This window comes from Lycorma delicatula, chromosome 4 (genome assembly GCF_047948215.1).
Source record: "Lycorma delicatula isolate Av1 chromosome 4, ASM4794821v1, whole genome shotgun sequence".
NCBI lineage: Eukaryota > Metazoa > Arthropoda > Insecta > Hemiptera > Fulgoridae > Lycorma > Lycorma delicatula.
The window spans coordinates 71016238-71030258 of NC_134458.1; the positions used below are offsets into that span (position 1 = coordinate 71016238).

Sequence of the window (14021 nt, forward strand, 5' to 3'; positions counted from 1 at the left end):
ACTGTACATTCAGTGTATTTTATTTATTATGGTACTGATTAGGTTTTGAATTTTTTTTAGTGAACATGTTGAAAATCTTTTATTTTTTACTTACTGAAATTTTTAGATTTTCACCTACTATTTTTCCTTTCTCCATTCAGTACTTTTGCAATTAAAAACAATTTAAATTCTTCACTTTTGAACAAAAGAACAAATAAAAATTGGTAAAGAAAGTATAATTAATAAACAGCTAAAATTTGAACATTTGAGAAAAACACATTTAATTAAAATTATTTAAAAATTTATAATAACAGTAGTTTCTTTATCTAAAGATAGGTACAGAAGGTACAGAAGGTAGGAGCAGAATAATTCATTTCCCTTAAGTGACTAATATAGAAAACTTATTTCATTAATTTTAAAGTTTATATTGTGTTTTCACCAAATTTCATAAAAAATCTGTTATGGAGAAGCAGAGATCTCTGCTGAGATACTCAATAGAGGGATTATAAAAAAGGAAAAACAGTAAGTGAACAAATAAAAAATAAATTTTATTTAAAAAAAAACCTTGTTTATGTTTCAGTTTAACAATAATATCTGCTCTTTTGACATGAACAACCAAACAAACAACCATGGAAAAATTGATGATACATTTAATTAGGAAATAAATGATGCAAGCTGATGAAAAATTGTCTTTTATTGTTCATTTCTCATTACAATTTGACTTCTACAGTCACTGTAAAATAAAATTTTTATTATGCTTTTAAAATATAAATCGATGTTTAAGACACTAAGAAAATTATGCAATTGCAGCATTTCTAATGAATTAAACTATTCAGTAATAATTAATTGGCAATATAAAATCATTTCTGTGTCATTTAATTCCTACTTTAATAATTATTAAATGGCACTATTTTTGGCACATTGGATAGTGAATCTTTTATTTTTTGTTTTCAGTCAAATTATTAAAACATGCACTCTATATCATTTACAATTGTGCGCAATGTACTCATATAAATCATTTTTATTTTATTTTGTTTTTCAATCTATCTGGATTCTAATCTGGTTTTTAAAAAAGATAGAAATTTATATTTTCACAGTGCGATGCTCTAATCATTTTGGTTTCGTTTTAAAATTACATACAAAATTCTTAAAATATTTTTTTTTTACTATTTATTTTTTTTAAATATTAATGTTAACCTATATCTTCATCCTATGTTTTAGATTTTTAAATAAGTAAGTACTTAATGTCTGAATAATTTTAAACATAAATAATACTTGAAATTCTTTAGGCCTAACTGAATGGCAAACCACCATGACAGTTCTCAGATATCTGGTGATGCTGGAGGGCAAGTCTGTGAAATTGTGGGAATTGATGATACTGATGAACTTGATGTCGCAGTCTGAGGTGCATTTCCCCAGATCCAATTGCCTAAACCACGAATTAATGTTGAATGTAAATTACCAATTGACATACTACGCCTGTAAAGAGATGAAAATCGCCCAGGTGTCTCAGAACTATCATTCCATTCATCTAATGATTTGGTCGCTATAAGTTTACATTTTTTTGTTTGATCAGTAAGCCTGGTGCTAAAACTATGTCTTTTTGGGTCAGATTTATCTTCTCTTCTGTCCAATTCTTGAGCGAGCATTTCAACTTCCCAATTTTTATTATAAACGGAGTATTTTTCAGAATCGCTTGAGCTGCATGAGCTAGAACTATCAGATTCAATATTTAGTTTTGTGCATTCCCACATTGGAGTCGGAGTCATAGAACGTGGAAGATCTATAAGTTCAAGACTTTCTTCCTCTGAGTGATCTTCCCATGAACGTCTATTTGAAGTGATGATTGTGTCTACTGAGTCTCCTCTCTAAAAATAAAACACAAAAAATCAGAGATTATAAAAAAGAAAATTTAAAAGGATAGAAGATTAATTTGTGAAATAAGGTCGGAGGAAGACAGTGACTGTACATATACCAAAGAAAGAGGAGAAAATGATCTGCGGTAACTATCAAAGAATAATGCTGTTTAATACAGTATGTAAAATACTCTCATTATTATACTTAATCAAATGAAACCTTTTGAATTTGAGATTGTTGAAGAGAACTGAGGAGGATTCAAAAAGGACAATCAGTTCAGATCACATATTCATTGCTTAATTGATATAGGAAAGTATTGAGTTAGCGAGAAAGGAGTCTTCTCTTCATAGAGTATAAAAAGAAAAAAATGAGTCTGAAAATGGAAAAACTCAAAAAGTAATATTAGAACTAATGAAAGCAAAAATATGGTAAAAATATTTGGAATTCTAATGTAAAACAAAGGTTAAGGTACTCGGCAAGGCAACTGAGGTTATGGAAGTGAGAAGTGGTGGAAGGCAGGGTGATAGATTTTCAGCACTAATTATTACTTTTGCACTGGAATGTCATTAAATTGTTGATTAGGTACTGACTGTAACTGAGCAATCCTTCAATGTTTAATCTGAACTGATGATATCAAAGCAAAAACTATTGAGGATTGGACATGTTTTTGTGATTACCTCTAAAATTATGATGAAGAGGATTTCATCCATTTTGAGTGAAAAAATTTCTTGTGTGGACAGTTCAGAACTGAGTTACCAATACGTGAGGATCAGTCTGGGCAGTTTCTTTGAATGATGAACATGAGTAAATTTCTAAAATGCTGATTTCGTTTGCAGTCAAAAGAATGATTTGATAATAGAGAAGGGGTAATCATAAAATGGTTAGTATAGTTCAGAATACAGTTTTTCAAGCAAAGATAATTCCAATTTTAGAAGTTATCAGTAATACCATCGATCAGAAAGAAGTTTACTTTCTTCACTGTAGAGTCCTATCTTTCAAGGGAAATACCACTTAGGACTGTTATGGAACTGTGTTACTGACATCTTTATAAACACCAGTACAGGTACAGTTTAAAAGTACAAAAAAAAATCCATTTAATCAAACTATTTCATAGGGAAAGTAGGTAACTGTGCAAGTAAAAACTGGATTGGTGCTTATTTACTAAGCGAAAGGATTGAGTAAATTTATATTTTTTTACTCTGCACAGTGTTTACATTATAAGTGGATATGATATTTAAACAAGTTAAGAAATTAAAAAAAAAAAATTATTTAGTTCTAGTTGTCAAAACAAAATATTTGTCTTGAGTTAAAGCAATATGGCAAAATAATTCATTTTATTATGTTAACTGTCAAAACCATTTAATGAAGAAGATAATATTTTAGATTAATATAATGTAGATGAGTTTTACAACCTAAAAAAAAGTTGAATTTAGGTGAGCAGTGCAGCTTTCAAGTGGAATTTAAACAGACAGGACAGATATCTGGTTCAAGCAAAGGCATTTTTTAAATGTAAGTATGTTTATGTACTTTGTCAAATTAAATCATAACTGACGAATGCTGTAAACTAAAAAAAATAATTAATTAAAATTTTACTTCTATTCTTTTTCTATACTTCTATACTTTAATCAAAAAGTAATTTTGAAATGAATTTACTGTTTTTGTTATTAAACTTGATATTTGCTGATAAAGAACTGTCTTCCTTTTTTTAAATTTTTTCCTGTTTAGCCTCTGGGAATCACCATCAGGTATTACTTCAGAGGATGAATGAGGATGATATGTGTGAGTGTAAGTGAAGTGTAATCTTGCACAACCTCAGGTTGACCATTCCTGAGATGTGTGGTTAATTGAAACCCATCCACCAAAGAACATTGATATCCACGATCTAGTATTCAAATCCGTATAAAAGTAATTACCTTTAGTTGGACTCAAATGCTAGAACTCTCAACTTCGAAATCAGCTGATTTGTGAAGATGTGTTTACCACTAGACCAACCCGATGGGTTGATAAAGAATTGTCTAAGTAATCCTAAACTGTCTTTGGAAAAGTAGCATGACACAGGTTTCTCACCAGCAATTATTAAATGATATACAGCTTGAATGTAAGTGCATTTGTTTTAGATCTATAATAAAGTTGTTTACTTATATGATAGCTTGATACGGTTATGTGCTGAGTCTTTACTGGCTGGTGTGTGTACCAGATTCAGAAAACAACACTCACTAAATCATTTCATCAGTGTCTGTCAATGAAGTCACAATCAGCATTCACATACCTGAAAAATTTATCTATTCTCATAGTTATCAATGTGTTTTCCTTTGTTCACTCATAGAAATTGTAAATAAGTTCAACAATATTGTAAGAGTAGTAATTAACAAAAATGTAAGTAAATTTTCTTAAATATCATATTGTTAATATTATTAACTTTCACTTTCTTTATTATTGTTAGTTACACTAGTTACAAATTATTTCAGATGTAAAAAAAAAAAAATCATAAAACCATAATTAATACGAAAGTTATTTAATTATATTAAGCAGATATAACTTTAGTTTGTATACATACCAGAAATGGTTGATCTGATGTATCAGAACTGCTACCATTCTCTTGACTAGTGTGCTAGAAACAAAAGTCAAAAGCAAAACAATCATTATTTTAATGTATACCCTATATATATATTTTGTTAAATATATTTATTATAAAACATGCTATTTTTTCATTATTAATATTATTATTTTTTTGTAGGGTAATGGAGCAATGATCATTAATAGGTAGAGAAGATCATATGCAAATTTCATATTTCCATCTATTTTTTTTTTAATGGTAATTTATTCACAACATTAGCTTAAAGCTTGTGCATGGTAAAACCGAGCAAACATTTTTTACTCTATGAAAAATACCAAATTTAAGGAATCTGATCCCTGAATTTTCTGGATGATATGTTATTATTCCACATGACATTTTTCTGTATCGTATGTTAAAGTTTTTTTGCTAAATCAAAAAGATTTTTATTTTGTTTTAAAATACAATATTTTTCTGTCATGTTTTAGTCTACTTTGTTTTAAATAAATGTCAGATTTCTTAATCTTTTATATGTTTGTAGTTCAATTTTCATAAATTAAATTCACTTGCAGATTTAAATTTTGGTAAAAAGCTTTATCTTTTTATAGACAGTTTAATAAAGTAAGCTTATGCTGAACCCAAAAATTATGTTTTTCATTCCAATCTTTTGGGTCTTACAACTATTTTCTTAGAAATTGTTAGATATGCTGTCTTGGACCCATTTTTTACTTGAAAAAAGAGCATCTGTATTTCACTAATATAAAAGTTTCTCATTATTTTAATTAAGGAAATAACCTGTAATGTATAGCAAGAACATCCTGGAATACCTATATTATGACGTGTGCAATTGGGTGTATGTGTGCCGACAAAAAATACACTATAATTATATTTTCCACTTATGCAGTAATAGAAATAGCTCACACACACACACACACACACACACACACACACACACACACACACACACACACACACACACACACACACACACACACACACACACACACACACACACACACACACACACACACACACACACACACACACACACACACACATATATATATATATATATATATATATATATATATATATATATATATATATATATATATATATATATATATATATATATATATATATACAATAACAATATACAATATATACAATAACATCACTTGTCATCCTTCATGTAGATTGTACTTTGATACTAACTACTGGTAGGAATAAACTAAAAATTAAATATTTTTTTAGTAGGAATTAGGTGTGTGTAGACTGCACAGAACTTATTTAATATGTTGAATAAAATCAATGTGAGCAGAGCCTGTACTTCAACATGTATTCAGTATTCATTACACCTTAAAGTCTCGCAAACCTTGGCCCAGAGTAAATATTATTTAAAAGAAATAGAGATGAGCTAAGGCAGTTTTTTCAGCTACGGTTTATTATGCATTTTCAAACATCCAGCCTGTCGAGGTCTGGGTCAACAAATAAATGTTGCTATTTATTCATGTAAAAATACAATATACTACTAGAAAATAACATTTCTGCATGTGTAAATAAGTAAATATATAATGTAAAACTAAACGTGAGTCTTTGCATTCTTAGCAAAAGTGTATACATCCACCTTTCCCAAGAAAGCTTTTTTTAACTTAATGGAGATTAAGTTTAAATAACATTTAAAGCATACTTTTTTTAGAATTTATAAAATCTGAACAAAAATTATTAGTTAAGAAATAGGTTAAAAAAATGTATGAGCATTCATGATGTATAAATTAATTTACTTTTATCACCTCAAGTTCCTGAATTCTTTTTTGCAATTGCATTATGATATCATCTCTTTTTTTCACTTCCATTTCCAGGTCATGAAACTGATTTTTGAATTTGCATTGAATTTCCTCCTGTAAAAATTTAAAAAAAACATACTGACATAAGTTATAATAAAACAACTCTATGTAGAATGAACCAATCATACATTTATATTGTTTTTTGAAAAAAAACACACGTAGACAGTGAAACAAATTTGATTTACCTGGGGCCTATAAGCTTGACTGTTCCAAATTTAATAACTTCTAGACAGGAAAAATAAAATGCAGATTTTTGCAATAATAAAAAGAACATTTAAAAGCGATACATTCTATTAATGAATCCACTTTTATAAATCATCTTCTTGATGCAAGTTACACATTCACAAAATATTGATAACAATGTGATGGTCTTACGTGTAAATAAAAGAACATCACACATATTTAAATAACTTGAAATATTCAAACATACAGAAATATAAAATTGCGTCATTCTAAATTAACAAACACAGTTTAAATTACATAAATTCTTTGAACCTACAAAAATCCTTAAAAACCTAATCCAAGCCAATGCTACATACAACAGCATGACACTCTTTGCTTCCAGCGGTTGTCTAAGAAGTCTTTATTTATGGCAAAAGATAGCTCAGATTAAGGTAAAAGTTTATAATATTCATCTTAAAATAAAATATAATGAAGTTGATTAATTTCAAAGACTAAAATATGAATTAAAGGTTATGAGAATGAGTGATGTAAAGTTATGAAAACACAAAATTTTATGAAAATTTAACTAGAATAGGAACCTTTAAATAAGATATTTTGGAAATGTCAACTATTTCATTCACAATGAAAAGTAATCGCATCAGAATCACTGCAAAGAAGGACAAAAAACTTCAGTAGCTAATAATAAATTTTCTCAATTGCCAATTTTCTGGAGTATTTAAAAATATCTACAAAAAATTATTAGATGAGTTCTGGAATTAAGACACTCAATTTTCACTCTAGTTACTTTACTTCAGAAAGGACATAATTCCATTGAAAAATGCAAGGCGAAGAATTCAAAAAATTCCACAACTAAATAAAAACTTTCCTATGACAGTTGGAATTATTCTTTCAATTAAATATATAATGTAAAAATTAATAACTTCTAAAATTAACATTTAAAAGCGATACATTCTATTAATGAATCCACTTTTATAAATCATCTTATTGATGCAAGTAGACAGTGAAACAAATATAAAATTTGTTTCACTGTGCAATCTTCTATAAAATCTGTTGGCTATCTTTAAAGCACCAAGGAGACAATAAGACCTCATTCAAATTGTTTGGGATCTTAAGAGGATATATCAGATAGCCAACACTATCCAAATACTTACAGTATACTTATATTGTAATATATTTATATTGTTTTATTTTTGTAATAATTATTTTAATGCTATGAACAAATCACTAATTTTTATTCTTAATTTGTTTGTACCTTACAACATTTCATAGTCAAATGTCATTTTATTTTTTGTTCGTTTACTATTATAATTACTGTTTATATCCTTTTATTGCTGTAATTTGTTTATATACTGTATTTTATTATGACTGAACTATCTGTTGTGTAATTAAATAAATAATGTTTTCATAGGATAAAGTTTACCTAATTTGAATAGAATGAAAGTAAGCTACTTTGGTTTGATTTTATTTTCTTTGTGTAACTTAATGACAGTACTGCAGAATTTTTTGTCAAAAATTTAGATTGATCTAAGAGAGCAAGAGCTATTAAGCATACAGGAAAGAAAATAAAACTGATTAAGTACCTAATGCTATTATGTTATTTGGAAGAAAAAAATGTTGTATTATTACTAACATATAACATATTTGTCTCAATTTATTGTGTTTTCAAAACAAAAACATGTCATTACACAAATTTAATTGCGTGTGAGAGGAGGTCCCATCACTGAATCCATTTCATATTCATCGCTGAAGTTGTAATATAATACTGGACAAAGTAGAGCAATTAAAATCAGATAGCTGTGATTAGAATTCTGAGAAAGGCATGTCTCTTTCTTGGGGGGGGGGGGTCCAGTGTAGACAGGAGTTTCAAGGATATAATCTATCCCTATAGTTTCAGATTACATGAAACAAGTAATAAATGATTTGAATTTAGAACATTGTAACCATTAAAATAGTAACGATAAAGATATTAAGATTTGTTAATAGTACTGTTCTTTTATTATGGAGGCTAATACACAGTTAATGAGTGAAAGTGTTCTTGAAAGACGCAGAAGAATAAAAAGGTATTAGATGTGGTTAAAGCAAGAAACTGAATAATTTTGGAGATATGAGAAAATGAAGGGATTTTATAATTCTGAGTAAAATTAAAAATATAAAACTGCCTGAAAGTAGAAGGAAAGCACAGTTACTTGATCTGAGGAAACGATGAGACCAGACAGTCATTTTGAGTGGCATTTGACAAGGTTAAGATTTAGCTAGCAATGTACATGGTAAGAGTGGTGCCAAAAGAAGATTGCACTGATAGGCATATTTTTTAGGCAGGAAAAACCAGTCACTACTAGTCGGTTATATTTGTTTATCATTTGGAAAGAAACTGGTAACTTTCTTATAAATTTTGGCCAAGGATGAATTACTCATGCTTCTTAAGCTTTGTATTACAGTTAATGGTATTATGGGAAAATAACACGGATGTCTAAATGAACTAACGATTAGTAGGTAATTTGCAAGGGAAAAGAAATTGAATGCTATCATGTAAATTTGTCCAAATAATCTTTTTCCCCCTGGTGACAACCTACTCAGTATAATATGAACCAAAACTTAAAGTGAAAACTAATGTTCTTATCACCTAGCTTACTTATGTTTAGTGAGGGAAAGGAACTTTTCAACACAGTAAAGATATTTCTCAATATAAACGATTTTAGCTTTTTTACAACAAATTTTCTATTATCACACAGCCTAGTGTTTGGTGTATATGAAACTTTTTTAATTAAATGTGACGATTTTTAAAACCTCTTTAGTGTCACCTAGGCTTTCTATAAAATCTGCAAAAGTGATGTAAACATTTTTAAGATTTTATCATGAGTTGCACGTTTGCATAGATAAATGCAATTTTTTTGGGTTTAATAAAAACTTAAAATAAAACTGACATCTGCAATGTAATTATGTATAGGTTCGAACTAATTTAAGTATTAAATTTAGTAAGATTTAAACGAATCAAACAGGGTTTATCATTGATTCTCTCACACGTCTTTTTTTAGTTTTTTTATTATACTGCATTGTGAGTCAGGCTACGTAATAAAAGATCTTGATTTAACGTAAGTAGTGCGTTACATGTTTAAAACAAATTTTAAAGTAGACATTGTAACATATTCATGGTTTAAAATTTTGTTAATAAATGTTTTTTTGTAAATCCTGACGGAGAAAATGTAATAAAAATTAGCACGTGTGGAGGAAAACAAGTTGGCAATTACAATGCAGTAGAATCCATGAACAATGACGCTGCATATAACAACAAAACTGATATAGTCATTTCATAGTCTACAGAATTACAACAGATTCAGCTTTGTACATGTGTACACATAATAACGAATAAATAACGTTACGCGACAGAACTACCTCTAGATGTCGTACTGTCTGTCAAGTTACATATTTCATTCCGTTCAAAGTACAAGTGCGCACGCAGTCCTGCAGCAGTGATATGACGTTACGGATACCGTCCAGTAATAAATTGTTTTCCCGAGTTAGTCGCTGTATTTATTGTCTGCGAGTTGGTATAACCGTGGCATCATCATTAAGTAAGCATAACCTATAACTAATTTCAATCTACTTAGTAGTTGAAGTAATTTATTAACTTTTATTCTTTTTAAAAGAGTAAAAATTAAAATAATTATAAACTAATTTAAAAAACCGACTACGTTTTAGGATAACAATAAATAACTATTATGTATTAAATTTCATTCCAGCTTGTAATCGATTAATCCTTAAATATCTGGTATTATTTTATAATATTGATTAAGTAACTAAACATTCTTATGCGAATAAATTTTTTTCTTACCCGTATTAAATAGTCATAAAAAATTATTCTATACAAAATTTTTTATCTCGTTTTATTGCGATCGTTTAAACCATGATACAAGCACGGTTTAAATGAAAGTAGATGATTTTTGAAAATATTTAACAATTGTGTCATTAATATTTTTGTACATTTTCTTGATCGCAGGGGAAACGAGGGCCTTAGCTCTGGTGAAAGGCGTTTCCGATGAGTAATTTCAGTCGCAACGAATAACTCGGGTCCTAAATGAGGTACATCCCAAATTTCATCAAAATCAGAGGTGAGAACAATTGTATATAATTACCTGTTTCCGTACTTTTTTCTCAAGGTTACAGATTTGGTCGTGAAGTACGTTTAAATCTTATGTTTCAACCAGAGGCTGCCACAAGCAAATTGTGTAAATTATCTGCGAAAATAGTTTACTTATAACAATAGCTAATATTTAACACGTAAACGGAAAATTTATATGATTGAGGCAGCTAATGTTTTATATTAAAAAAAAACATAAGTATAGTTTTTAGGTAAGTTTGGTATTCGTATCTTTAATACACTACTCTGACTGTACTACACCATATAATTAATTTTGCTCCGTTGTCATTTAGGCAGGTTAAAAAAGGTAAATCTTTGAAAAAAAAACAATATAACAATGTTTAAAAAATGACAAGGGTTCTCTGCATTATACACCGTTTGTAAAAATTATGAAAATAACTACGTTTTTATTAATTATTCTTATTTCTTTTAATATTATCTTCAACGATTATTTGAATGAAGGTTAATCAGGTAGATTATAACTTCTGTGTCGGTTCGTTCGTTCCGTGAATAAAATATAACGAATATTTATGCGTTTAACTTCAAGGAACATAGGCATGCAATAACGGATAGCTATATTACAATATTGAATGAAACTGGTAAAATATGGAATCGGTATGTGTCGGTCATCTTGCACAGGACAGTACCAAAACTGCTCTTGAGATTGTCATGAAATCTTACATGCTGCACAATATATGTATAAAATATTCTTTCTCTACAGCTGCTGTAAAATATTATTTTCCGGATTCTTTACCTGTCTGCAATATTGTACGACAGAATTTGCTTTTCTGTATTTCCAAAGGGAAGGGTGTTTAATTTTTTGTTCTTACTTTTTTCTAATGTGAATTCTTATTATCACAAATCCATGTTTTATTTCGAGGGGGCAGCTGGTAATTATTCAAAATTAAAAAAAATATAGAAATTTTATCAGAGCAAACAAAACGAGCGAAGAGCTACGAAAAAAAAACAAAATTGAAAATATGCGGTTAAGTCTGTATTAAAACATTAATAATTTTACAAGTAAAGCAACATGAAAAAAAGAAATAATCGGGTAGAATACCGTAAACCAATAATTATATATTAACGCCATTTCCTAACTAAGACGTCTTTTATGTCCACTCGAAAGAAGAGCATATTCCAAATTCTTATAAAGTTACTTAAAAAAATTAAAATTGATTATAAAATTTAATTTAAAAACATATTCCATATACTACGTTTGACCCTAATGAAATTAACTCTGGAAAAAATTGAGATATTTCTGATTATAAACCAAAAGTGAAGATTTTTGAAATTCAAATCTTTTTACTTCAAAAGGTTTCTGATCATGTTGTGTGTGTGTGTGTGCGCGCGCGCACGCGTGTAGTAGTTATTACTACGTCAAAACCTACATAGTACGTCAAAATTGTGTTTTTTAAAAATATTATTACCACTCTTATATTTACTCGCTGTTGGACTATGTGAGATTCATGGAACGGAACATTTCAGTCGAATTTTGAAGCACTTCCGATTATCCATTCGCTCTAAAATTTTGCACACAGGTTTCCTCCTGATTCACATTTTAGCAAAATTTTCTAGTCGGTAAAATGCCCCTAAGTTGTTAAGTGAAAGAAATGCCCCTTGAACTTATGAAACTTTGTTTACATGCTTATTTTCTTAGTGAAAGTTAACCTAGCCTGTTTCGGTAAGTTTGGATAATCGCATACATTTGAAATACATAATTTTACCAAAACGTAGGGATCTACCTACTATAACAACCGACTGGAACTAAATGATAGCACGCTATTAGTTTTATAAACAAGCAAGATATATATTAAGGTATCCAGTTGCTACTAGAAATTCTGTACAATAGCGACGGAAGTTTTGAGAAAATTTAGTACTTTTTAACCGGATCCGAATTTTGGAAGAGAATTGCAAATATCTCGAAAACGGTTGGTACATATGAAAAAATTGGCAGAAACATCAAATTTTTAATTTGAAGCTATGACTTTCACACAATCTTACGTATCACCATAAAGCTTGTTGTCAGATCCTTTTCAGATACCGTTCTAAAGTTACTTTTTACCTTTTAGCGTGTTTAATTTAAGAGTGGAATTTTAAAATTGTTTTATTAAATTTTAAATTATTGCTGCTAATGTAATTTTTCAATTACATTAACCGCTTATATGTGCACATTATAACCCGATGAACTGTCCCCAACAGTTGTTTAACTTGATTTACGTACGGAAACCGTTTTATTAAATAAATAAAGCTTCGGCCGCTGGTATTTTATCCTTACTTCACTTTCTTCAGTTTTCAAAATATTACTCTCCAGATCGTAAGGGATGCATCGAATTGATAAAATCACTTCGGTTGTTACATCGTAATGCAGTTATTTAGGCAGTGTATTTCGGCTCATTTGAATTAGTTTATAAACTATATTGTATGCGGTTTTATAACGGCTTAATACTTATCTTTCAAAAGATAAAAAAATATAATATCCCAAACGAATGATAGTTCACGGAAATATGATTTTCAGTGGGTCAAGTACGTAATAAGATTTTTAGTGATTTTTAATTACACTCTCTTTAGCGTAATTATAATCAGAATAAGCTCTTCTGCATTATTTCCGTCAGCTAAATGTTTATATACGGTATTAAGTAGTAACTATAGTTGTAGTTCAGTTTAATTTATAATCGTCCCGGGTCGAGTAACTTCATTTTTAGTTATTTTATTTAGGTTTTCGTTCAATTTGCTCGCTTCGGAAAATAAAGTCAAATATTTCTATCCTAGAATCCAGCTACAGCGTGCAACAATCCGTGGTTTTTAAATACAAACGCGTCCGTAAATTTGTTCCGTAATTTCAATTAGAAAAATTACGAAGTGGCGCCCGAATAATGTATACTACCCCAAATATATTTTGTCCAATGTCTACATTTCGTTTTTAAATAATGTATCATACGATACGATGCATATTGCTGGATTCGGTCTGCATAAAGTATGTCGAAAAAGTCAATACGCTATAAAATTTGAATGCATGATCGTTTTCCGACCGTCCTATCGTAAATACTATAATTTGGTACCTACGTATTAACGCCACCGCAGCTTTATTTAAAAACAAAGTAGTCAATCGGATTTCGGTGGAAAATAAACAGTCTCTTTATTAATTTTAATAATTGGTTATTTATATTTATTTATTTTATAAATATAATTTAACCAAACTTAACCTACGCTCGCTTTGCTCGCTAATCTTGACTAATTACACCGTAATTTTTTGAGTATTTATTTAATAAATTCAGTAATTATTGCAATTATTTATTATTTAAATAATCAAAACACTCCTGTTAATTAGTCAAGATTAGCGAGTGAAGCGAGCGTAGGTTAAGCTTGGTTAAATTATATTTATAAAATAAATAAATATAAATAACCATAACCGCTTATTAAAATTAATAAAAAAAACTGTTTTGAATCTATGTTAAACTGTATA

The 14021-nt window shown here is 28.9% G+C and overlaps 1 protein-coding gene and 1 long non-coding RNA gene across 3 annotated transcripts in view; one reads left to right on the top strand and one right to left on the bottom strand.

The window, feature by feature from the left end:
* Positions 1–792: 792 nt before the first annotated feature.
* Positions 793–14021, bottom strand: part of LOC142323540 (uncharacterized) — a 570462-nt gene continuing 557233 nt past the window's right edge. The window contains exons 14-16 of the mRNA XM_075363315.1: positions 6184–6291; positions 4394–4447; positions 793–1847 (exon numbers count right to left, since the gene is read on the bottom strand). Of these exons, the coding sequence (XP_075219430.1) occupies positions 1302–1847; positions 4394–4447; positions 6184–6291 (708 nt within the window). The 3' untranslated portion in view covers positions 793–1301. The remainder of the gene's footprint in view (positions 1848–4393; positions 4448–6183; positions 6292–14021) is intronic.
* Positions 9862–14021, top strand: part of LOC142323541 (uncharacterized) — a 559373-nt gene continuing 555213 nt past the window's right edge. For both annotated transcript variants that reach the window (XR_012756120.1, XR_012756121.1), the window contains exons 1-2: positions 9862–9992; positions 10418–10529. This is a non-coding gene — a long non-coding RNA (uncharacterized LOC142323541). The remainder of the gene's footprint in view (positions 9993–10417; positions 10530–14021) is intronic.